General features: G+C 38.4%; 2 protein-coding genes across 4 annotated transcripts; both read right to left on the bottom strand.

The window, feature by feature from the left end:
* Positions 1-140: 140 nt before the first annotated feature.
* Positions 141-15,921, bottom strand: Tgt (tRNA-guanine transglycosylase). Of its 3 annotated transcripts, none has more exons than XM_022065780.2 (8): positions 15,644-15,919; positions 13,152-13,241; positions 10,030-10,183; positions 8,501-8,633; positions 5,156-5,317; positions 3,713-3,881; positions 773-967; positions 141-693 (listed from the first exon to the last, which is right to left on the bottom strand). In XM_022065780.2, exons 1-8 carry the CDS (start codon positions 15,779-15,781, stop codon positions 520-522), a joined length of 1,215 nt encoding a protein of 404 aa, XP_021921472.2. In that variant the 5' UTR covers positions 15,782-15,919; the 3' UTR covers positions 141-519. The 3 variants fall into 3 exon arrangements, with proteins under 3 accessions (XP_021921472.2, XP_021921473.2, XP_021921474.2); XM_022065781.2 differs by lacking the exon at positions 15,644-15,919 and adding an exon at positions 15,542-15,637; XM_022065782.2 differs by having other exon boundaries at positions 521-693; positions 858-967; positions 15,644-15,921.
* Positions 15,922-16,780: 859 nt separating this feature from the next.
* On the bottom strand, positions 16,781-27,143 carry LOC110830647 (coiled-coil domain-containing protein 25). Its single transcript, XM_022065793.2, has 6 exons — positions 26,964-27,143; positions 26,814-26,861; positions 25,008-25,099; positions 19,609-19,788; positions 18,518-18,720; positions 16,781-17,035 (listed from the first exon to the last, which is right to left on the bottom strand). Exons 1-6 carry the CDS (start codon positions 26,986-26,988, stop codon positions 16,954-16,956), a joined length of 630 nt encoding a protein of 209 aa, XP_021921485.1. The 5' UTR covers positions 26,989-27,143; the 3' UTR covers positions 16,781-16,953.
* Position 27,144: the final 1 nt, after the last annotated feature.

Here is a 27,144-nt window from a genome sequence, read left to right on the forward strand (position 1 = left end):
ATGTCCCTCCCTTTCTATTAAGGAACACGGAAGTTGAACACTTACAAAATCTACATTATGCTTATAACTTTTTTAGCAATGCTATGTTTCACTCACTGACAGTTTTGAAGAGAGATTTGTTTTAAAAAGGGAACACAGTATTAATTATATGCCAAGTGTTTAATATGTTCCTAGAATGCCCATGGGAAAACTTGTAAATCATGTACAATAAAAGTTAATAAATACAAGTGGGGGAAGATTTGCAGAAGAGAGGATGGATAGAGCTGACAATATATAAAGAGGAACAATTGTGGGAGGATGAAGAATGGACAATACAATCCAATGGTCTCATATATCTTATCTCTATTATTACAGTTCTTCAAGGATCAGTTTAATTAAATAAGACAGTCACCTTCATACTCCCTGCTGTGAAAACTGAAATCTCACCCAGTTCTATTAAACTCTGACACACTGTTCCAAATGTAACTGGACGACTTGGCAAATATTTTTGTACAGCATTAAAAAAATAGTCCAGTTAAATTAGTTTTCAGCTGTGGGATCTGCAGGGTCAAGGTGGATGTTTACTGCTGCAAGAGCATCCACAATCCATTGTGGATATTCTTTGTTTGTGTAAATGTTGGCCATAAACTTACAAACAAACTCAGGGAACCGCTGCTGCTCTATGCTCTCTCGTATTGAGAGCATGAGTCGTAGCTGAAACAACAGAAAATACAGTAACCAGTAATGGGGTTATGAAACAATGTCACTAAAATACCACATAATTCTAGTTTACCTGATATGCAATATTGTGTACAGACAACAAATGACAAGCAACAGGTTCCACTGTCACAATGGTATGTAGGTATGCACGGGTGTACCGTTCACAAGTTGAACAGTCACATCCTTCATCAATGGGCTGGAAATCTTTGGCATACTTCTTCTGTTTGAGGTTCAACTGCCCACTGCAGGTAAGAGCACATCCAAATCTCTGTCCAAAGGAAGAAACATTAAAATGTAACACATTTATCTCAAACATCCACTCTAAAGCTTACATATGGCATAAAGCAAACTGCTAGAAAAAATGTCTTTAACATACATATACTCTGTAATGTCTTCATGCAGTCACACAATCCTGAACACATTACTATCATTGTAAATTTAAAATCCATTCACAATTCACAAAATTGTTCTAGAATGTACATGAAATAATTTTCATGGAACTGCTGCAGAAATACTATACAACTGTTTCACATTTATGGTTTCACAGTATGTAGATACATGCAAGTCTTCTGCGCTCTACCATAGCTCCTCAAACAAAGAATTACTGCATGCTATTAAAATATTCATTGTAGCTTCAAGAAAATTTTAATAAATTCTTCACAGGCTACCAGCTGTTAGGTGGTTGAAAGGTGAAAAACCAACATCTCAAGAACCATTTTCATCCTTGTCCCCAATATACTAAGTACTTCACCTGATGCAGCTGGTAGCTGGAGAAGAAATTATTATACTTAGTTGCCATGAAAGTTCAAATCATGCTTCAAAAAAATTATTATGTAAATCTGATGAAGTACTAAAAATGAATTAATATTACAGATAAATTACACAAAGCATGTCCTGACACATTACTACATCTGGGTGTGATTACAGCTCATTCCATTGTTTCACTGAAATGTGGTTAGCATTTAAAATCAGGGTACTTATATCATATATAACCTTTTTGATATTTGAGAGTAAAAACACGTGCACTACACTTTGCAACAGGATTTTAAAGATCCTGATCAAAATCTATCAACTGGAACAAACAACATTTGCATACAAAACAGTTTACTAGGGAATGAGTTGTTCTGTTGCTTCAAGGGGGGGGGGATGAATATTCATGTCGAGTAATGAATATCATGGATGCCTTTCAACCAGTAGAAACAAGATGAGTGAAAATTTACCATGAAATGGATGAAGATATACAAATTTCTTGTGGCTTATATCAGGATACTATGTAAATGAAGACTGTGGACTGCGGCATGCCTCGGCCAAACCTGTTCCACGATTACTGACATAAGAAGGTAAAGAATATCACTTGTCTGTAGCTTGTAACTTGCTTCAACATTCAGAAACTGATGAAAACTTAAAATGGGCCTATAATCTATGACCTTTAGACTATGCAGCAAACACAACAGAAATCCATTCCCCCATAATGACAAAAAGAATCATTCAAATACAGTGTAACTAAATTGTTTCTTATTGTTTTCTTTGATTATGAGAGTACTGTGCTCCGCAAGGTCACACTACTAACCAACATTAAAACTCACAAATGGTTGCAAAATTGGGAATCCAGCAAGTGACAAATTCACATTGAAAAGCGCCTGCCCACTCAATCCAGGACGAGCAGTAATCTTTAGCTTAACGAAGTATTCCACACGGGAGACAGGTATGGCTCCCTGTGACTTCTTTTCTGATCCATATATTCAGAAAGAACTCGACTGGCAAGAAATGTGCAAACAATTGAACAGAATGCAATGGAGCAGCTGTTGGGGGATTCAAAAACATAGGACACAAGCTGCTTCCAGCAAAGGTAGAAACAGTGCTACAAGTACACAAGAATGTGAGACGAGGTTCTCATGGCGGCGGGGATTCCACTGGTGGTTTTGGTATTTCCTGTGTAACAGTAATATAAGTTTGCTTCTAAATAGCTTACAGCTGCAGATACCCAACTGGTCAAGATGACAGTCAGTACATAGGAAGCAATTAACATTTTTATTTTACTTCATGTACCTGTACAACCCAGGCATTTCACGATGGTATGAACTGGGATGTGAGTTAATTTCAGGTGTGAAAATCTGAAACACACAGTTCAACCTCCTGCACAATAAAAACAAGACAGATTCTTCCATATACTGAAATTTCTGCATTTCAGTCACAACAAAAGTAAATCTCATACAAACGATCAAATTTATAATAGGCTGTGGAAAATGAGAACAATTTTTGACTAGCTCAATGATGCATATGCTAAATATTACAGCCAAACAGAACATTTAGTGGATTGAAGAAATCATTGTGCTGTTCAAATAGAAAGTAATTTTCAACAGCATACACCACAGAATGAAAAAGGTTTGGGATAACAATCTACAAGCTATGTGATTCTACAGGATACACACACATGTCAGTATATTTAAGCAGACATAGGAAACATACGACTGTCATAATGACAACTAACGCAACTGTGTCAGGACTTACTACAAGGATAGACAATTTGGGATGCAGATTATACATGGACAATTTTGTCTTTTCTTTGTAGGATTTGAGGTTTCCACAGCGGTGAGTCTGAAGATTGCTGTCTTCTGATTTATCTGATAATTTACATATGAAGGCCATAAATTGCTATAGCACTGTCACAACAAACTGAAAAGGAATGCCTACTGATTCTGGAAGGAAGCTCAGACTGAAATACGGCGAATGGTGACTTAAGAGCTCTGGTATGGAAAGAAAACTCAAATGCAAACATATTTACAAATATGCACTGCTCTCCAACAGAAGGTAATTTCTGTGACGAGTATGGAAATGCAGACACCAGCCATAGCAAACAACTATAACACACACATGGGGTCCACAGGAAAGACTGACCACATGACAAGCAGTTATTCAATTAGTAGTTGTTGCCTTTGATGAACTGAGTGTTTCAAGATTTTGTGTGTGTGTGTTGAAGCCAATAATCAATATTTTCAGTCTTCACTCTTACCGCTGTTCTGGTAGGGAATACACAGTCAAACATATCCACTCCAAGAGCACAGCACACCACCAGGTCAACCGCAAAGCCCACGCCCATCAAATATCGTGGCTTGTCTTCTGGCAGTAAATCTGTTGTTAGGTGCACCATTTTCCAAAAATCATTCTTGCTCTCCCCTCCACTACAAAGAAAACAAAACAACCATTCTATGAATGGCATGGGTATCAGCAATAGCCACAAAAAAAGTTATACAAGATAGGAATTTTATATGGTATTTTCATGTTCTCATATCTGACATTTCATTACACGATTATTCTCTTCACTCACATTATGTGTTAGTAATTCATGATTCTGTAAATCTGGAACAGATATGTACAGACATTTATAAGATATAAAAAGAATTGATAACAACATTCCATTGACAGTGTCATATGTGTACATGTTTGAACCAGCCCAGAAGTTAATGTCTGGTCAGCAACTTCTGCTGCCGCTCAGAATATCGAAAGCACAGAGCTCCACAATCTTAACTAGCGTAAACATCTGAAAATGTTATCAATCTGAATGATTATTTGTACTCTACCTACTGACAAAGGAACTGCATTCATACAAATTAGAAACTTCTTTGAACTCTGCTATGTTACTATGTACATACTACATTCTCTTGACCACACAACTTACAAATAAGTCCCTTTGTCACTAGCTGTAGCTTAGAAATCATGGTTTCTGCAACTCGTAATGGATGCACACAAAATCAGCAATTTAGAAAACAGTGAGATATGAACAAATTTTTAAACTGTGCCTCGAAAGTGCCATATTCATTTGATATTTAAAGGGCTCTTCAAAACCACAGTCCAAGAGGCTCAGTTACTGTCAATATAAATGGAATGGTAGAAAGTTAAATCACTTAATACAGACAAACTAGTTGTTTATCACACATTTTCCTTAATGCCAATTTTTAATAAGAACACATACCATAAACCACCCAAAAATAAAACAAACCTAAACTAAATCACAGATCTGAATGATTTAAACATTGACATGCAGAGGCAACTGTACCTCAGTATGTTAACAGAACATTGGTTAATCCAGCAAATATTTGTTTCTACAGCAACACAATATTATGAAGTCATCGCACGCAATCAGCCATCAGGATCCTGGGATCCTCAGACATATCAGATCTGTCTGCAGATCCCAGAATGTCTCATATATCAATCAATATACCTGCCTGGAACACTTGTTGCCAGACTGGGTGGCAAGTGTGCCTAGTGGTAGAGTCACATGCCGAGCTCTGCTTGGCCTTGCCTTCCCATTGGTGCATCTCTAGATGGCTCTCAAAATGTCATGTTTTTAAAGACCGCTTGAAGTGGCTGATTACCTGTGAAGACTTTACTAAATTTTGTTACCAAAGACCTATAGATCATACAATTAATAACAAGCACAGTGACTGTGCATTACCTGAGGCCACCAATAGCAAAACCAGGAACGTCTCTTTGTATCAACTGCTTGACACTCTCAGTGCGCAGTGCTTTACTTAGTCCACCTTGCACAATAGGAAAGATGCTCTGTGTGGCAGCATTCTGATGAGCTCCGAGGCACCGGTCCAACCATCTTGTGGTGCTATGTATGATTTAAACACAAAAAAGGGCCAAAATTTAAGTACTACATAAATAAACCAAGCCTCTTCCAATGTATTATTAATACAGGGCTAAAAAAGTAGGTGTGTGACAATAAATCAGTGATCACTACCGATTAATCACTTTAGAATACATACACAAACTATGCCAGTCCAGGCAGTGTGAAAAAGACACCCGCACAAAGTCTAAGCCTCTAACATTTTCTGTGTTGGGCTTTCCCTAGTATTATATTGTGAACATTTGGATTATTATAATTTTGTATGACTTCTGCTTCCCCTCCAACATTCAACCCATGGCCTCCTCATCACAGAGGGAAATAATGTCACTGGATAGTGAATAGGGCTCACATCCACTGAAGCCAAGGTCTAAGGTATCAAGCGAAGGGCTGTTTGGTTCTGAGGTGGTGGTAGCAGTGTCACTAACAATCCCTTCAGGACACAAAGTAACACCCTGTCACATCAATGCCTCCACCGGCATGGGGCTCTGTGGGTGGTAATTTCGGTCCCTGGTTCTCATGGAACAAAAATGGAACACAAGAATAAAAGAGCAATGTCGAAAGCCATACAAAGGAGCTCTGAGATACAGAGACTCCAGCAGCAAGTTGATTCTTCTCAGCAGGCAGCCAGCAGTTCTTGCATGCCACCTCCAGCAACTGACAGTATCAGCTAATGTGGGAAGCTGAGAAGACACTTGGAGGCAGGGGCTCAACAGTTATGAAAAACATAATTTTACTGTTTTATAGAGGCCATGTCTGTCTGGAAGCCAGCAGCTCTGGCATACCGCCATTGGGGGCTGGGAGTCACAGCAAACCCATGGATGAAGGTAATCTAATCTACACTGTAGCCCTACAGTAGACAGGCTTCATCTGGCATAAATCAAGTTTTTGGAATGCCAGAAGGAAGCTTGAAAGCTAGGAAGAGCCAAAGTAGTACCAGAAGGTTCTGAAAACTAAGGTACCTGCCACTTCCTAAATCCAAGAGGGCCTTGACCAAGATGCCAATTAGACCCAGTTCTAAGGGAAATATCAGAATTATAGACAATCCACTCTTCAATGACCACGTCAGAACAATGACTGAAATTTTTGACTCAATAGCTGATGGTGTGAACCAGAGCATTGACTGACACTTTTTACTTGATAGATGATGGTGTGAATCCTTTAGTGTTACACCCATGTGAAGCCACTTTCACCACCCAAGGGCTGACTGAAGTCCTAAGCTACACTGTGAGGGGAGTAACAATCCCAAAGGATATAGGGGAATTCTTTTCTGCAGTAAACTGTAATGCTGGTTACACTGGGCAAGACGGCCATAATATTCACCTCGCAGAATTTTCTGCATCAACCTGCCATTATGGGGATAGAGAGAAAAATAACAGACTGTAGTGGTGTGGATACCTCCAGCACAACGTGACTTCAAAAAATATGTCAAAGGAATTATTGTTTAAGACATCACTGATAATCAGAAAATAAATTTAATGGTAAGTCATGAACCACTGGTAGGCTGCAACTTTATGCCCCTACCTTGGAAACAATTGCCCATGGCCCCCACCATGAAATGTAGTGATATGTCAGTCTATGCAGATTCATGGATGATCGTGTTGTGGCTACTTCCAGCAATAACACGATTCAGCCAGATCAGCAGTAACAACTGCTGGGAATTCCGATGCCATCTGGGCACATTGCTCGTAAGTAAAATGCATCTTCTTAATCCTACTCAAGGATGATCTTGTCAGTGTCCAAAGTGATCACTTTGAAGATGTTTCCCCATTAAAATTCTGGCCCTGGCTTGTTCGCCGAAGTTAGAATCTAGACTTTCGGGGGGGGGGGGGGGGGGGGGGGGGGGGGGGGAGGAAGAACAACAGATTCAAAACAGGTTACATAAACTGATAATTGTTATAAACTGAGAATTATGGAAATTTCCACTGACAGTGCCTCTGTTTGCCTCATCCCCAAATATAAAATTTAGCTTCTTGAAATGTTCCAGAATTATGAAACTGCCACCGCAACACCGATGGGAGTCATTGCCCCAGCTTAAAGAAGCTGTTTGGTCAAAAAGTGGCATAAGTCTCATCTGACTGACCAATTAGGGATTGCCAATTTGACGTCCATCGCCCTCGGTGGACTAGTGGTTAGCGCGCTCGCCACTGGACCCAAGGTTTGCGGGTTCAATCCTGCCCGAGGTCGATGGATTTTTAAGGGTAATAAAAATCGGTAGCACAACTTCCTTCGGAGGGGAAGTAAAGCCGGCGGTCCCATGTTGTAGATTTACGGCATGTAAAAGAACCTTACAAGCATGATATGAAATGTTTCGTAAGCAAAATTCAGCGGCCATTCCTCACCCAAGTAGTTTCCTGATTGACTGCTAGATGGCACTGGCAGTCAATTCAGGATTGAGTAGAAATTGTGCAGAGTCAGTGGGCTGATCACTCACTACTCACAAATGCACACTTCAAAGACAAAGAAACCTCCCACATGGGAGGAGGCCTAGACCCGATATGGGTTGCAGATCCATTGGATGAATGGATGAATTTGACTTCCACGTTACTCTGCTACATGTTCACTTAATAAAATTCAACTCAAAACTTCCACGATAAGCTTTTAAACATTTAACTTAGAATGTGCGTTGCATCTTAAAACAATAAGGATAGTGAAGAAACTAATATCATCACAATTTATCTTACACTGACAGTGTGACCCTTGGTATAGACTTTGTGCTGTGAACTTTATATATGCCATTTCTGCATTTAAAATGTTATGTTGCTACAAATAATAACCGAGAATATCATGTAATTCACTCTGTTGAGTACATCCTGTATCCCTGTGATGACCTAATCCACTGACTGCCCACAACAGGCTTACATGAGTTGTTAAATATCTGCATGAAAACATAAGTGCACAAACTGCAGTTTCATCTTCATGGCAATAAAATGTATTTGAAAACTGAGGTATGATTCCTCTGATGAACACAAAACTATCCTTATACTGCCGATCGTAATGAAATCTACCTTTCGAGATACAACGACCATGAAACTCAAGGCTAACAAGATCCCAACAAAACTGGACATTTCCTACATATGTTTTACCTCATATGCAAAATTATTTTAAAGCAGCATAGTACATATATGTTACCACCACATTAACATGCCTTCAAAACTACCAACCACTAACCGAAGCATCGCTTCTTCCACTCGAGGCCCAGTTGTTGTTGTTCTCACTACATCATCCAGCTGCATAATTATGTCAGCACCTATTGAATTCTGAATCTCAATGGAATGCTCTGGAGTCAACATAACTTCTGATCCTGAAAAAGAAGAAATTTACCTTGTTTAGCTACTTTTAAAATGAATTTCCTCCCTTTTCAGATAACAAATTGTTATATAATCTTTCTAATATTTTCTCAAGGCCTGCTGATGTTTACATTACCATCCAAGCTTTCTGAAACTGCATACCTTTTAATTAATACTTTGATCTGATGCCGTTTAATTAAAATATTTTTTAACTTTTTGAGATCAAATCTCTGCATATCAAACTTTTTTGGTGCTGAGTTACTTACTGACAGTCTGTCCCTAAGTATTGCAACCACCAAATTATAGTCAGCCCCTTTAAAAGATGGGTCATCAAGTATACCCCACTGTCATCTTCTGTCTATAAAGACATGTCTTGATAGACAGAAGTAGTCAAAGCATATTTACGAATTTTTCTGTGTTCACCTTAAAATTGGAATTTTGCATTCAAGACACATGATTGTGAAACATTCCTTGGACCCTGTATAGCTACTTTTTGTGGAACTGTCAAGATTGTACACAGTGCACAATCCATTCTATAAAAGTCATTATTTGTCTAAACATGAGACAGTTCAGAAAGGGACCTTGGAAAAATATTAATCCTGTATTTCTGTAAAGAGCCCAGCATATGAAAACTGAAATAGGTCAACAGCTTACATGGTGACATCTTTGCATCACTGACAAGAACTATCACAGGAACTCCTATTATTCAAAATATCTGCCACATAAAGTCAATCAGCATTTGCCAAACCACGTGATCTTCTAGACCAAACACATAGTAAATGTTACATTTAATTGGGGAGTAACAGCACGTACCTTCAAACTCATGTTTTCTTTGTTTTCTGATCTTTGTCAGACAGTACGATTTGATTCTGTTTTAAAGCTGATTTCTTAGCCTGCACATTAAATAAGGTTATTTTCAGACATATATAATGTCTGGTAGTGTGTTTCATGTAATCTAATGCCCTATCTAACTAAATGATTGCTTGTGGCTGCTTGTCCACATGCAAGCAAAAGCAACTGAAATTCTTCAGATTTCCAATGATCCAGCAAAGAATGACACATGCACTATCATAATCTAAAATATATCTTATATATCAAACTGAAATTGTGGGTGTGAGTGTATGTTCATTATATCTTGAGAACAGAATTTTCAATCTGCACCAAACATGGCATGCTTATTCCTTGAGACCAAAGACATTACAATCACAAATAAATTGTATAACAGAACTATCATAGTGAACACATCAGGATGCTAAATCACAGGAACAGTAAACTACATTGTGAGATGGCATATAATCAAAATCAAACAAAATGTTCCACAGAGGTCCTGTATGCAATTTGATAAAAGACCTTTAAATTGGACACACATGACAACTATAATAGGTGCCATCAACTTGCACCAAAACATACCGTTATAAGGAGATTGAAATTTTACTCCTTCTTCCGTAATTTCTGCCAACTTTAGCAGTGAGACCATTTGAAAGCCTCCAGAGTCGGTCAAGAGTGCTCTATTCCAATTCATGAACTTGTGTAGACCACCAGCCTTCATGATTACAGAAGGTCCCTACAAACAAGCAATGAGAAAATGCTCAAGTTTGTCTGTTAACTACGTATTGGCGCATACTTTGTGCAACAATCTTGTAAAAGAGTTCAATACCAAATTTAAAACCTGTGGAAACAGGAGATGATGCATTGTAAATTAAGTGGGTTCCTAACAGATAATAGAGCAATGCCTGGAGAGAGTGTTCAACACTTTCAGTAGTGCACACACAATATGTATCCCAATTATGCTCGAGATTTTCTCCAAATTAGTGAGCTTTGTGCAAATGTTTTAAACATAATATGTGAAGTTCATTACTACCTGCAACTTTTAATCCAAAAGCACGTCTCTTAGATGAATATTTCACATGTTACTACCAAAAATACTATTATATCTATAAGTAAGATGAACCTTAAAATTAACTGACTGAAACATACAGAAGTTTCTTACATTATGTTCCATCAACATCTGTCAAACTTAAACAAAATAAGCTCATTTAGGTCCCTTAGTGATGTGCTCTTTAAAATGAACAAAACTATAACTTCAAACTGCCTGACAGGCAGCGAACACCTCTGAAATTTAGGTAAACTTCTACCAGAGTTCATGGTGCAAAAGTTTAATGCAGGTATGCCATATCAAAACCAGTTCCACCATCTGGGTGCTGTTAATCTGAGGAGATATTGGTCCCCGCTCTCGCAGTCTGGAATCGTCCTGTGATGTCAAAAGCGTACCTTTCGAACGGTTCTCCGACCTTGTATCGGTGCATCAGGACTGGGTTCCTGGTTTGGGGACCCTGCTTTGCTGCGCAGTTGTTGCGCTGTTGGCACCAACTCTCGACATTGCTCCTTGAGTGCAGCAGTCAGTACCACTGACTGATTTTACAAAATGCTTTGATGACACTGTGGTGTCCTGCCAAAGGTCTTTTTCAGAGTTTTGTCAGTATTTTCTGCACAGTGCTTTGGGAAAGGGCATTTCTGATGTATTCATCCCTCTGTACGCCGACTCCCAATGGCGCTTTGGGCAGTATAGTCCTAACCATGGATAGATGCAATGACTCGCCCTCAGGCTGTCTGCCCACTTCTTGACCTTCTGGAAATTGGTGCATTCTTCTGGACGTCTCCTTTACAGTGCAACAGAGTTGGCGTGCTTGCGCCCTGGACAACGCTAGATCCTGAAGTTGTACTTATGGAGACGCTGACACAAATGAGCTGTTTGTCATTCCACATTCTTGACATTGTGTACCCACGTAAAAGCAGAGTGGTCTGTGCAGAGGTGGAACTCTTTACCATGAAGGGATTTGTGGAGGTGTTGTACTATTTTGAAGATAGCCTGTATCTCCCACAGTAATTCTTCTGTCTTGGACACTGAATTATCAAAGTTAACCTCTGCCTATTCTTTGCCTCCCTGCTCTTGAGAGAGCAAACCCCAAAAAATTTCTGGCACTTGTGTCCACGAAGAACATCTCCCATGCTCTTGTGCTGTTGAAGTAGACAGGTTCCTTCAGGGCTCAAAAAGCGGTGTATCCTTCCTGGGACGACCTGTAATTTCACTTCTTTTCAATGACTTGGGGTCAGTAGTGTTGTGATGTTTGGAAATTAAATTATGAAACTTTCTTAGTTGATGTACAGCTTGAAGAAGCTTGTTTGCTCATATAGGATTTGAAAGTAAACCGACTTGTAAAGGAAGCCATAGAGATCCGGCTGCATCCCAATAACTTTAACAGGGACAGAGGTTTCACCTTGAGCTGAGCATGGTATCCAGTGGCTAACATGCTCAGGAATTTAGGCGAAACGCCAGGTAGTAAGCAGAGCCAAACAAACCGAGCGCTTGACTCCGCCCCCTAGCTCCTTGGGCCGGACATGAGTACTGGTCCCGGGCAGGTATATACACAGGCGACTGGATAGTCACATCAGTACCCTGATGATGGGGACAGAGTTGGTTCTCAAAACGTCAGTTTACTACGGTAAACAGTTGACGCGGCTGATTACCCGAGAAGATTTTATTGATTGTTTGCTCATGTTTGTCCCTCAACTGCAGCCAGCACTATTCAGCCTTCAGCTTCTCCTGGCCTGTAGTTACTCTTTCCGGTGATACCGTGATATCGGACCTATTGGAATAGATGGCACTACTCTGAGTCGAGTTTCAGGCGGGACAATGGAACCTCTGGATATTTCCATCAGGTTATCAGGGTGGTCTTCTAAGTTCCGGCAAATGATTATGACACTTCTGACTTTTTTGTGGTCCAGAGAGAGGTGCACTGGCAGTTAATTCCTATTTGACCTGCAAACTGACTTTTTCTGTAGGCTAAAGGGCATCAGTAAATTATGCTGCTGGTGTGCATACTTCCCTCAACAATGTCCAATGTAGAAAGGACTAAATAGACCTATCATCTCACCTACCAGAAGACCCAACCTGATCACGTGGGACAACTGTTTGTGGTCTTTTGGGAGAGAACAGCTCACAAGAATAATTTGAAAGCAGTCTGTTGCTGAGTTAAATGGTGGGACTGCCATATTTTCAACACCATTCCTCCAGTAATGTTCCAATTGGCATCACACACTTGGCAATTAATACAATAATGTGTTGATTATGAAGGTAATCATACTTATTTGTTGGACAGCTGAGTGCCAAGTATTGAGTGGTGTGCCATCTGTCAAATCCATAATGTCAGAAGTGATATTGGTGTCATGCTCTCTTGTAAGTCAAATGCTTTCATACTAAACCCCTGCTTTGGGTTATGCCTCTTACACCATCTCACCATGACGTGTGGCCATTCCCATACATCCCACCACTGGTCAAGCAGAAATGAATACAAAACTATTTTGTGAAAGAAAACAGATTTCTATTTTGCCTCCCAAAAAATTGCATTGTTGCAGATCTGAAACACTGACTTTTGGTTGACAATTTTACATGCAGAGTTATGGGGAGACAGTGGTCACGTTCGGCAGTGAAACCACATCCGTTCGAACTTCCTACAAAACTAACTACTTACTGGTCTTGTTCCCAGATGGTAAGTGTTTCCCAGCATTATCTGGCAGCCCAGTGCTTCCAACTGATCAGGCAGGAGGCCTTTCAGTGTACCCTGAAAACATGTTTACACTTACAACTCAATGACAAGTACATCAATAACTCATTAACTCTGTTGTGAAGAAACATGGTTTACTATATTTGTTGCAATAAACGATGAGCAGAAGTTATAAAACTATTAAGAACCACAACAAGACAAGATTGGGAAAAGTTAATGAAACCATTGTAACACAACATGTCTGGAGCACAAAGAACAGGATTTAAGAAACTGAAAATGGAGGAAAATAACACCTGGAAAGAGCATTACATGGAATTATGAAATACAGAACAACAAATAAAGAAAACACAGAAGGAGCAGAGGACTATGAAACAGATGAGAACATAGAAAAAATTGGCCAAGAAGATTTAGAAACGGTTATAAGGTTAGCAAAGAGTACAGGACTCAATCCCTACCACCAGAATTATTTAAATACGGGGTAAATTACTAAGAGACAAACTACCAAAGGCTCGATTACAGCAAACCACCATTTTCTGTAGTGGACATAGGTAACGTAGATGCCAACTTTCTTTCTGTCTCAACTGTAAGTATTTTAAGACAAACACCTGATATGCTGACCAATGTATACTCCATGCAACTTGACACATACTCTATTCTGATTTTCTTGGCTACAGTTGAAATAAAACAATGCCCTTTGATATTCTGTGCTATTGTCACATGCATATTAACAAGTTTTACTTCTTTGCCTTCGATGTCTTTACTGTGTACACAAGTATATTGCATTCCTGTAATGTTTACCATACAGTAGCTGAACATATCACCCAGTGAAAATGTTTGTCAACTCGTTGTAAAGATGCCCTTCTCACATGCATATTGACACTTCTACTTACTCCGTCAAATGGCCCTTTTATCTAAGTAGCAGCAAATAAGTGCCATTTTGCGTCTATGTTAAAGTATTTTTAGGTGACTGTCCATAAAATAAGTCACTTGATTTACACTACGGAGATGAAGCTTTATATTTTCTAGAACTTTCTTTTCAAATGCATATACAGTCACAGTGTCATATTCCAACAAATAGCTGATTACACAAACACTTCTATTCTGAAAATTGTCACTATCATCTCCAAAATGAATTTAGGATGAAGTGTTGCTTGACTGTTAACCCAATGCTATGACAGAATCTAATCTGGTGTGACAAATATAAAGTTTTCTGAAATGTCATAAAGTACTGAACACTCTTCAACACTAGACTGTGCCTTCTTGATCTTTAGACAACTTATTTCAGCCAATGCCTTATAACTGTGCTTCTTAAAGATGTAATGTTTTTGTATTATATTTTCTTTGTGGTCAGCATAAGATTCCACAACTGCCACTAATTTTCACCAGTCTGTTGTTATCCTATAAATAATAGGGAATTTACATGTAAATCCTCACATGTGTCACCTACAACTGGATAATATCAAAGAACAGTGTGTTAACAAGATTAAATTCTGTGCAGCATCCCAGAATCTTGTTTTGTATATCCTGATGTCTATTATTACTGTCACTTTTACACACTATTCCACAATTCTTCAAGTGTTTGTTTTTTACATCAAACTATATGTTTAGGTTTCTACAGCCTCCTAGGTACTTGCTGCATGTGACAAGGACTTATGGAACTAGCTGTGTTAATTAACAAAAGCCCTTATATATTTTCTGGTTTCAGGGGATTCTCTGACCTCTGATTCAGTACAACTTGCCAAATTTGTTTTACAACTGTATGTTGCACAATGATCTTGAAAATAAAAAACTTCGGGAAAGAACAATGCAACTACAAATTTTCTCAAAGTCTAGTGACTTCTAGTGGAATAACACATTCAACTGTTTCCTCAGTGGTGACAAACACTGTGACCTACTACCACATCCAAAAACTTGGGAAATACTTATATTAATAAAGCAAAGTAAAGCTGTCCCACTATATGCCATGCACACGGTTGGGGGGAGAGGTATAGCTCCTACTCATTCTTAACCTTGGCACTAGATGGGGGTGAGTGGTTAAGAGTCACACACCCGCTGCACTTTACCCCTGAGAAATGACCCAATACCCACTGTATAGAAGGCTGGGACGAAGTGGCCAGAGGAAAAATCCTTTGTCCTGTCAGGGAATCGTCCAGTCCGTAGCCAGTCACTACATTGACTTAGCTACCCCAGCTCATACCTAAGTTAATTTTCTACAAAAAATATCTTAACAGTCCGTCTACACAGAAATAAACGACAATGAAAAGTGAGATATTAAAAAGGGGAAAAGATGAAGGAGGTGAAAAGGCAGGAAGTCTGTCTTTCCTCAAATAAAATGTAATACAGCCACATCCAATTACCATATTTCCGAGGCCAGTTCTTCATTTCGATGTACTTCTGATGAACAATGGGATATAAAAGTTACAAAAAATTTACATTTTTTTAATTGTGGTTGTCATTACCTGTGTGCCAACTGGCATAAAAACTGGCGTATCTACCTCATGGTGTATTACACCCATTGAACTTGAACGTGCTTTAGACACCTTACACTTTGCTTTTATCTGAAAGCGAAGTGCTGTCTTCTTTCCTATTACCGGCATTTTTCAACACTTGTAAGTACTTGCAAAAATTACACAATGCAACAAACCTAGAGAACTCATCACTTTGCATGCTACTTGCGGTGTTTTGATGTTGCCGACTATCAAAAAATTGTTTGCGACATCTATCCGCAGCGTAATAGAGTTATAGACTAAAACAAAATATACACTAAACGCGAAAAATGTCGCTAGTCGCTAAGAACTGCGCATGTCGAAACTAATCTAGACACAGGTACGGATTTGATTTTGGATGATGGGCTCAATCGAATGAATCATTCAGTTGCAGAAATTGTAGATTTTATAAAATATCTTGCGTTTCTGTGCAATGTAGCCCTACTGCGTAAAACAAGTGTCCTTTGAGAAGGACATGCTCTGTGGGATTGTAGTACGCCTCAAGTATCACGGATTTAAGTACATATATTTACCAGCTTTGTCGTTAGATCCTACTGTTGGTTTATTCTGTAGCGGGTGACAGGAGAACACAGTTGCACTCTCGGCATATTTAACTGAACAAGTAGGTTTTGAATAAATCCTTTAGAAAAGAAAGACGTTTAGTACTGTACCCCCTGTAGAGAATATGAACATCGAAAACTTTAATCTCACCTGTGGTACCTTGTGGTGGCAGGCTGCTACTTGCAGGATGGAATACTAATGGCAGTACAGATGATTCCATTTCTTATTTAAAAAGAAAGCAAGGAAGGGTTTGGTGCATTCTATGGGAGGAGAATCATTCTTGACACCAGTCGTATTACAATCCAACCCAATAATGGGTCCTGTAAAGCCATGTTCTTGTCTCATACATCTGTTTCCCACGTAATATCATCTGAAAGCTATTCTGATTAGCACTGTTTTTAATAAAACAAAATGTATTTTGCAAACAGTTGGTTCCTGATCTGCAATCTTGTCCTGAATCCTGGTCTGGATACAATTGTGACACCATATCTTTTAATTCAAAAAGAGGTATTTTAAGTGCCCTGTTAGGCCAAAGAAAAAATGCATGGCAAATATTAATAGTAATTTATTCCTTTTACATTAAGTTTCAAGTCAACAATTTGCCTCAACTATGTTCACATCTATGTCTGTGACATAATCAGGAGCTGAAGAGATGCTTTGTGCTGTACCATGAACTTGAACCAGACACTGCCCATGAGTATAATAACACCTGATCCACTAATTCACATGAAGTCATCTGAATCATTGCCATCCCCTGAAGTGTTGGTTGTCATGTTCTCAGTCTTCATCAACGTACTATAGCTTCTGTAAAAATGAAAATAAAAAAATCAAGAAACTTAATGCAATGAACAGTCAACACAGGTGTAATCACTTCAAACATTTGCTTCAAAATGAACAAAAGATTTGAGAATTTTGGGAATGTATGGAAAATTTTAAAACAACCTTCTGCAACAACTCTTAGAGAAATGCTACATGGAAAATTAACATGATGTAACAATTTCCCTGATTCCACGTGTTCCCTCAAGCTGGACTTCTTTCAAACAATACAATTAAATTTTACTGTACTTGAAACACACCGGTAGGATAACATCTGAAATTATTCTTCTCTGTTGATTATTGTTTCAATCCTCTTATTATTTTTTTAATTCACATTGGTCCTCATTGTGGATGTAAGACGCTACATACTAAGACTTCCATTTCTCACGTTTGCTCCTTCATGAAGGCTAATCCACTGCACTCTTCATGCAATTTCTCCAGTGTTAGGATACACCAGTGACTGTGTGAGGTCACCAATTCTTTGCATAAAATTTAGGATTGTCCAGCTGTGTTCAGAAAGTGGCCAAACATACCAGAACATCATCTGCAAGGGGGGGGGGGGATGATACATACCCACATAGCAGACTAGCTGCTTTTCCTTGCTATGAGGGGATGCTGGGGGGAGCCTGCTGACATTTAACAAGCCATTTATGAGGTTTTGTGACATTAATAATACCTAATTAATTCAAACCGTATCATTCACTTGTATCTATCAGGTGGTTAACCTTCACTGTGTGGAAACAGGAGATTTAAACCACCATAAGAGACGGCTGTTGGCTGGAATTTAACTCTAGTGGCATGCTAGTGTGATGCGTGGCAAGCTTTGTCATGCACAAGCCATGACACATGGTCGACAAATGTTAATTCAATAAGTCAATTGTGTTATTTCACACAAACTGTAATACATATTGTTGACTGATGATCAAAGTTAATGTGAATTTTTTTCCATACCAGAAGTGCACTTCAATTCTAATGATAACCAATCTTACTCAATAAATTGTCTTGTTCTTGAATTTTCAATCTCTTCCACTGAATTCTTGCTTCAAGTCGTACACAACCAAATGTTTTAAACCATGTTTTCATCCCCTGCATGTAAGTTGAAGATCAGTGTTTGTTTTTCTTGTGAGATAAGTTAAGTTACTGAGGTTATCACATACTCCCAAAGTCACTTTTTTATGCAGTGAAACTATCTGCTCCCCTGGCACACACAAAGGCGAACAAATGATGTGGTTGGTAATCTGCACAATTCATATAGCAGAGTCCAAGAAAACATAACAGCCTTCATTGAATGAAAAAGATTAAATATTTATTTTATATTCCTGATTTTAAGTAAGACAGCTTGGAACAGGAAAATGATGGGTTAGGAACATTTTCTAAATTTACTAAAGTTATCACTTCACACATCTTAAATATAGACACCCTAATAAATCAAGTATACAAAATAAATGCACTGACTTTCCTATTAATTACCTTAATTCTGCATTCTCCTTCTTTCTTCTCTCTTCTTCTTTCTCTCTCTCATGTTGTTCCCTTAGAAGTCGCTTCTTGTCTTCTTTCTCTTCTCTGTCTCTTCTCTCTCTCTCTGCACGCAAGTCTGGATCAGTCACTTTTTTTGTCTTGCTAAGACGATTTAAAATATCATTGCTCTTCTTTGCTACCCGTATCTTCCTTACCTGTATATAGTTCAATTACACACATTAACAACGTTAACCAATCAAACACCGTGTCACCAAGACGTATGGAGATTGTAGCAGGGCTATGGAGTCGGTACACAAAACCTCTGACTCCTTCATAAAAGCTCGATAATGGCACACCTACTAAAATGGTAAATGGTATGATAAGACATTTCACCACCACCACCACGTGAATCATCAGGCCACTTTTTAGACTTCTAACCTATATTTAAGTATAAGTCGGTACATTTTTACCGACTCCACAGCCCTGGATTGCAGACGTAAGTATCAGATGGAGGTCAGCGGTCAACTTCACATTCAAACTGTTTGTGGCCTCTTAACACAACACTAATCTCAAGACTCTCTGGACCAACAAAATGGATAAAAACAATCAGTTTCATCACAGAATGAGAAGACACTCAAACACTTCCCTGCCTGATCTAATAAAGCAGCGCAGAGAAGCAACATCATCATCAAGACAAATGGAAACAGAAAGCTGATTCAAACTCTGTACATCCAATCGACTGCCAGTGCCAAGCAAGGGACAGTCAGTAGTAGGTCTACATTAAGGTAGAGTTCAACACGGAATTAAATCAAGAGAAGGAGAATCGGATGGTTTGACATGTAGAAAGAATGGTTAGCATGGAATACCAAATTATTATTGGAAATGAAAACCCAGGAGCAGATGACACACATGAAGGACAAACTAAATTAAGGCAGAGGTGGAGAGGAAATGATGAAACTGGAGGGCCTATGAAATTCTGTCTGGTAAAACTACTATTAATTCTGAAGTGCTGCATTCTGGTGTGCACATCATCAATAAAAGCCAAATTCTGTAATATTTCAGACAGGTACAAACACCATGCCTGTGCTCTTCACTGTACTTACCTCCTTCTCTTTGTGGATGCCAACTTGTCCAACTTCCATTCCATCTGATTTCTTCAGGTTTGTCCACATTGTATAAACTACATCGACATCATTCATCTTACTGCCTTGAATGCTGTTCGCTTTCACCAACTGGGCCGCATCTTCCAATACTGCTGTGGGGATGTCATCAATTGTTTGTCCCTATTAAACACACATAAATATGCTGCAAATCTCTTGATACATTAAAATAATGCACAAGTTAGGAAGAACACGCCATGATCAAAATCAAGATGGAAAGTCATGCACAGACTGTCCCAAAAAGTTGCATAAACATATTCAATGAAAGCAATACAAACATTTTAATAAACTAAATAATTACGTACATTCCCAACGACAGTCAGTGAATTAGCAAATGTGGTGTAGGAGTTCAAAATGACCACAGTTCATAGTGACGAGCAACTGCCAAGCGGCCACCAAATTTGCTGCTGGGATGCCCGCGCAAGACAGTTCAATTCCTTGGCAGAGTTCTTAAAGTGTCGCTGGCTTTGTGCCGTACACCAAGTCCATCAAGTAACCGCGGGATTAAATCTGGTGATCCTGAGGACACTCAACCGACCCTCCAACATTTTGGGTATGTGAATCATGGGAAAATATAGCGAGGTGCCATCTGTTATGTGCAGACCACACAAGGTTCCCCTCATAAAAACAACGCACAGAGATCGATAACAAGGCTAATATTCCGTATTATAATGTGTACACATATTTTTGGGACACTACATACATATATCTAAACCATTTAACATCACTGACATCTTCTTATTCCCAACTCCAGACAACTGGAAAAAAAAATCGCCATACTCCGCAAATGTTGTAGTTTCGATTTTCTGGGTATTATAAAATGCTGTATGATTTTATATTGATGCAGGTTGTTCTCTCTGATGAGAGCTCAGGTCTGTCAATTGTTGGAAGTATTAGTCTTTGTTACATTTTCACAAATTTACAACGCTACAAATACACGGAAAAATTGCCCCCCTCCTTCTCTATATACACACACGCACGAACACACACAGGGAAAGAGGAGGGTGAAACGAAATTAGCGCACTAGCTGTACATAGTGATATTCAATGCTGCACATTGTGTGGACTGCCTTGAACAATCAATGATAGATAATTAGATAATACTATAACCATACCAGCCAATAGACCCCTTTCATGGGCACAAGAAACAGCAAGGTCTTATAGACTTCATCGTAACTGCTGAATTCACTGCCATTTCTGAGCACTGCATAAAAATTCAGGCCCCTAGGCCACAACACAACACTTTTGGAAAAGCTTCTCCAAAGAATGAATGTGAGAAAACTATCCTCTAATAGCCATTCTGCAGGTGACAAACTGCAGCACTGACAACTGAGATCAAGTTATCTTTTATTTTCATTAAGCGTCAGCTTTGTCACAAGCTGGTTCACCACACAGACACAAAAGCAGTTATATCACAATGTCAAAGTACAGAAAGTATCTAGAAAGCATTTTAGGACCCCTCTCATAACCATACAAAACTGAAATGAAGACACCTATGATTCCATCAGCAGTAGGTTTGTCATACCAACATGGTCCACACACAACGTGTACTTAATTACTAAATTACACACTCCTTTTACTCTGTCGATGAATTTCTAATGTTTACAAGTCGTAATTTATCTATTGTATATAATGGGTGGATTTATTTGTAACTTATCTCTATTTCATGTGAACCCTTTGTTTGTTTGTATTTTTGTGACATTTATATGACTTGTATTTGTATAACATGTATTGTATTATTATGACTTATTCTACATCCTATTGTCATCTGACTAACTTATGGATCCATGGAATGTAATAAAGATGTATGTATGTATTGGGCATGACATGCCTGCAGAATTCTCATTAACTAAAACAGCACTTCTGTATGTATACCACATATGGGTTTACACCGAGTACATCTGAGACTTTCCATGTTTCATGATCATGCAACTCATTTCCAGACCTTCCACTCTGAACTTTAAAGCAGTAGCATAATCATGGAAGACAATTGTCATCAACTATCTCTGTTCTAAATGTGTAATGACTGCACTGCATCCACACTTACAGCGTGTACATAAGAGCCCTTCAGCCAGTCACACTGTGATTTACTCTGTCACACAATATTCTTAGTTTATACGCGACTGTTTTGAAGATAAGAAGTCTGTAAGTTTCTAAAGTAACACAGTCAACAATAACAACCAACTACACATATTCACATGCTGATATTATCACCGTTTAGAAAATGGACAATTCATTCTATGTTAACATTAACAAATGGTAATCCAAAACAGCATAGTGACACAACATTCCAAAGTCTGACTACACTAGACAACAAATTTTAATGAGTTGTATATATCGGAAATGAAACTAATCAATTCTTATGTATTTTCGTCTGCTAAATTCGAAAATGACAATAAAAAAGCTCACTTAGTTTGCATTTTGCAGATATTTTGTACTTTGTGAAATATCACGAATAAATTCATCCATATGATGGGCAAATGTTTAAAATTTTTCACCTACCTTATAGACGTTGTCTTTCGGCCTTTCTTCTGTATTTTACCTCAGGGGCATCTCTTACCACCGACCAGCAGTAATCAGCTATCATTGATGCGCTCCATTTCCCCTGATAACGCCTTCAAGAGTAAAAATATCTTGGTGAAATCGTTCGCCATGTTCATCACTAACTGACCCAAGATTATCAGGAAAAAAGTCCAAGTGAGAGTGGAGGAAATGCATTATAAGAGACATATTGCACCCAATTTTACTGTAAATTTCAACAATTTGTCTAACAACTAATTTGAAGGATTCCCATGCAATTTTCTCCCCTCCCATCAAAATGTCAACAAAATGTTCATCAACAATCAGGTTTCTTATTTGGGGACCTACAAAAACTCCTTCTTTGATTTTAGCTTCACTTAGTCGTGGAAATTTGTGAAAAGGTACCTAAAGGCTTCTCCATTTCGGTCTATTCCTTTTGCAAAATTTTTCATCAGACCCAATTTAATGTGCAATGCTGGCAGTATTATTTTGCTTTATTTACCAGTGGTTCACGGACAATATTATTAGTACCTGGTTCCAAGTTCTGTTGAAGGGGCCACTGTTTAGTTTCATAATGTATATTCCTTGCACGACTGTCCCACTCACACAGTAAGCAGCAATATTTTGTGTAACCCTGCTGAAGGCCTAGTATGATAGCCATCACTTTTAAATCTGCACATATACACCACTTATATTTGTCATAATTCACCATTAATTAATTGTTTAATGTTATCGTATGTCTCTTTCATATGAACCGCATGAGCTATAGGAATACAGACAGAAGTAGCAGTCGTTTACATGGTTATGCAGTTCCTGCCACACCACGGTCACAGATTGCATTTTTCCTCTTAGCCACTCACGTAGATTTGTAGATCATGCAAAATGAATGTCATTTTCGTGTTTAACAGCTCAAAATTAGTAAAAATTGGTTAGTTTCATCTCCGATATATTTTGGCTGTTGAACAGTGTTACATAAACGTTTTATTTCGCCGGACATCATGGAGGTGTTAGCTTTTGAATGAAAGGTTGTGCACGTCCATAGCTGCTTCCATTCACTCAGAATTTCAATTATATTACAGAGTTCTATATACAGACATCAGGGAATGCACCAAAAACAATCTATAAAGGGGTAACTCCTACAGAACTCGGGTGAATTCAATACAATAGCAACTTCGTTATGATACTTCAGATTCTCATGATGGAAAGTATAAAGAACACTGTCTTCTACGATGTCACACCCTGACCAGTTCATCACTCTGATAATAGACATGGTTAACAAACTCTTAAAAGTCAGTAAATTTCTACCAGAGTACATGGTGCAACATCCCACAACACAGTCATCTTCAATAGCAACTTTATTTTAATATCCCATGTAAAACAGTCCAGCATTTGGTGTAGAAACAACAAAATTCAAGATAATATGAAATCACATTAACAAAAGACAGATATAACAGTGTAAATATGTATTCCAACCATCACAACCAAGTGGTTAGAACTCATAGTACATATTCACTTAGTCCAGGGTTCAAATTTTGGCCTGGAGACCAGGAAAATGCTACAATACACCTTAAGTTAACCATGATTGCTTCCTTCCACATCCCTTCCAATTCAGCACTCATTAGTCAACCTATCATTTGACACTACACAGTCTAAGCTACTGGCAGCATTTTTAAATAAACTGCAAATAAATAAAAAAATAAATCCAATTAAATTACACGTTGCCTTATTTGTGATATAAATTACACAATCCATTTTTCACAAAGCTATAAAAACAGGTACTTCGCTATGCAGAGACTTTCTCATAATTAATTAAATATGTACACCATAATGAAAAATATTTCTATGTAATATTAAAAGCATGTTAAGGGTAAGGAAAGGTGCGGGGAGTGGTAAGGCAAAGAAGTAAACAAAGACAACCTGTTCTGATTAGGCATAGGAGGGGCCCATTGGTGCCAGGCAAATCTAGAATGGTGAGATACACGTGTGGTTCTAAGGCCAATGTAGTACAGGGCTGCTGCGTAAAAAATCTGGTCCTTTGTAGCGTGCTCACCAATGAAGCAACAGCCCTGAGGATGAGAGCAGAGATTGTTCTCGAAACGTTGGCAGAAGATATGGTTTATTCACTGTTCAGCCACCTGACGTGGCTTGTAACCCGAGAGTTCTTCAACATCAAGTGGATATATCTGGCCCAGTATAAGCTCTTGTAATGAACCTTTGGACCCCATAAATTATGAGAAATTTGACTGACTTGACTAACTTCTTAAGAAGGACTCTGCTCCGTGGAGTTAGTTACAGATCATCAGATTCATACCTTAAGATTTGTATGTATTTCCTCCAAGATAATCAGTTTTTAAAAATATTTACCTTACCTATTTGAGTTTCATGAAAAGTAGATGACATTGTAGACCAATCCAAACCATAATAAAATTACTGTTACAAGCTGAAGTGTAGACCCTCAACACAAACAAAATTCTCTGAATAGCTTTGAAAATAAAATGTGGAAGACAGGAAATTATTTCCAGACAAGGCATTAGCTTTAGCCTCTCTACTCAAAAGATGTACAAAACTCTAATCTAAAAGCCGTACTTTACAAATAATAAGTCAATTGTGAGAATTATGAGGCATTTACCTACAGCAAAGTGTGTGTGCATGACAATTGTCACACACCTAATAAGGCTATTCTGTGATTAAGAAATCCACATGGACTCCCTCTTTTAGCAAAACACAGAAATAACTGTAATATTCCAGCAAAACAACCAACAATGTATTTGGTGCATCCCCAGCAACATCTAGATACCTCTTAAAGTGTGTGTGGGTTCTTACAGGGCGAAGTCTCAGATAGACATGTGCAGAAGACACTTTATCAACATGGAACCAAACATCTTCCGGCCAACCCCACTTGATGAGCTCTTCATCTGAAATGCATGAACATCATCTATCAAAAACCAAACAAGAGCTGAATATAAATTATAGCAATGACTTTACTGTACACCAATAACATACTACAAAGGACAACAAAAAAGATGGTGCTGACTTTGTTATGTGAACTGCAACTTTGTGAAAATGACCAGCTTAGGAACCATCGTTATAGTAAATGAAAAAGAAAAAAACCCACTCACAATTTTTATTTTGTCAAATGCAAAATATCTGATCAATAGTTGACCTATTACAGCAGAATCCTCACTGATCATCCCTGATAGTTTCAATTATGAATGGCATTAACTGTACCAGAAGAATACTGAACAAAATTATGTATGTCGCTGACAAAAGAGAGATACCTCAGAAGTCACTGCGCCCACCTGTTTTGTGAATAGGGACAACAACTGATTCTTTCCACTGTTGTGGTATTACTTCCTGGTTCCAAATTGAGACTATAAGCTTATCTATCTCTGAGTGCAATGTGCTATCACCTGTAAGGACTATTTCCTCTGGAGATTTATAACATTTTAATTTTCCAATGGCAATTTCAACTTCAGTAAGGCTCAGTTCTGGGATAAAGGGCTCTGCTGTATGTACTTCAGGCTCATTAAATTGATTATCCATGTGAACATTTTTGCAACTTACTATAGTAATCTTTCCATATGTCCTTGATGCCATGTGAGTCCACAAACAGATCCCCATTCTCATCCTTGATCAAGCTTGTCCTAGTTCTGTACCCCTTCTTAAATTTACTTGTGCCTCTATAAAAAACTGTAATGCTTTTAATTTTGGTGTTACATTTCCAGCTCCCCTATCTGATCTTTCAGATACTCCCTCTTGTTATTCCTGAATGTTCTGCTGGTTTTGCGCCTTACACTGGCATACCTATTCCTATTTATTCACATACAGGCCTGGAGCCACTGCAATCTAACCTGCTTCCTCCATCTTACCAAGACAGAACATTCTTAATCAAACCATGTCTTAATTTGCGAAATTTTATGATAACCTACACTCTCCTCAGCTAAAATGTTCATGTTAACCTGTATATTTTCCCAGGCTTTATTGACATCTACTTCCCTATTCTTCATATTCTATTTAACATTTTCTAGAATTGCAAACCTATTCAAAATTTTTACCTGATACTCTTGCTTAGATTCTATATCACTTATTCTTTTGACGTTGAATTTATCAATATTGTATATCTGCTCTGCCTGTTTTCTGACCAAAAGCCTTTCTCTACATTTTGAAATAATGGTCAGTATCACAGTCCACTACCCTACAAGATCACATGCCTACGACGTTTGATTGTCTCTTCCAATCGATGAGAACGTAATCAATCTAAAAATCGCTCATCACATTAGGGGAAGACCAAGTGTGCTTATGGACATCAAAATGTGGGAATGTTGTGCTTCTGATGATCAGATTTTTGAAGGTTGCAAAGTTCACTCATCTCATCCTACTGTCATTACTAAATTCATGCAACTCTCAGTCCCTATAGTTGGTTTAAAAATATCCTCCTGACCAATTTTGCCATTGATAGCTAAGAGCAGAATTTTCATGTGGTATCTACTAAACTGATGAAATAAAAAAAAACTATCCTTATGAGGCCATATTTATTGTATTACTACGTCAATCGGTCTGCTTTTAACCTAAAGCCCTTTCCAGTGTATAACATACGCACAACCAACAACATATAGAGAAAGCACTTACTTTCAAATTTGTCCACTCCCATAAACAGTGGCACTCCCGGCGATACAACTGCAAATAAACATGTTCATTACTTTATTACACTGATATCCAATTTAACACAGTCTTAGCACAACATTTCACAACTACTCACAAGCTCTGTGTCATAATTACCTTGACTTGTAAAAGAGAAAACCATTTTTACATTAACGTGGCTAATAACCTGAACCACATCGAACTCCCATTGAAAACACACAAGGCTGTTCACCTGGTTGGTCGTAGTACACACAAATAATTTCAATGTAGTACAGGAGTACCAACGGCAGGTGACCAACCACCGTGATGAAAATGACTA

The sequence above is a fragment of the Zootermopsis nevadensis genome, unplaced genomic scaffold, assembly GCF_977971745.1.
Source record: "Zootermopsis nevadensis isolate Lab colony 2312 unplaced genomic scaffold, Znev_1.0 Znev_ptg000024l, whole genome shotgun sequence".
In the NCBI taxonomy this organism is placed as follows: Eukaryota; Metazoa; Arthropoda; class Insecta; order Blattodea; family Termopsidae; genus Zootermopsis; species Zootermopsis nevadensis.

Coding starts and splice junctions, on each gene's coding strand:
- Tgt (XM_022065780.2), bottom strand. CDS start 15,781: ATGCCGGTAATAGGAAAGAAGACAGCACTTCGCTTTCAGATAAAAGCA. Junction 5,318..8,500: donor GTGGAAGAAGCGATGCTTCG/GTTAGTGGTTGG, acceptor AATCATACATAG/CACCACAAGATGGTTGGACC. Junction 968..3,712: donor TATTCCCTACCAGAACAGCG/GTAAGAGTGAAG, acceptor TCCTTTGGACAG/AGATTTGGATGTGCTCTTAC.
- LOC110830647 (XM_022065793.2), bottom strand. CDS start 26,988: ATGGTTTTCTCTTTTACAAGTCAAG. Junction 25,100..26,813: donor GGGAGTGGACAAATTTGAAA/GTAAGTGCTTTC, acceptor CATGCATTTCAG/ATGAAGAGCTCATCAAGTGG. Junction 17,036..18,517: donor AAGGAGAATGCAGAATTAAG/GTAATTAATAGG, acceptor TCATTTTTACAG/AAGCTATAGTACGTTGATGA.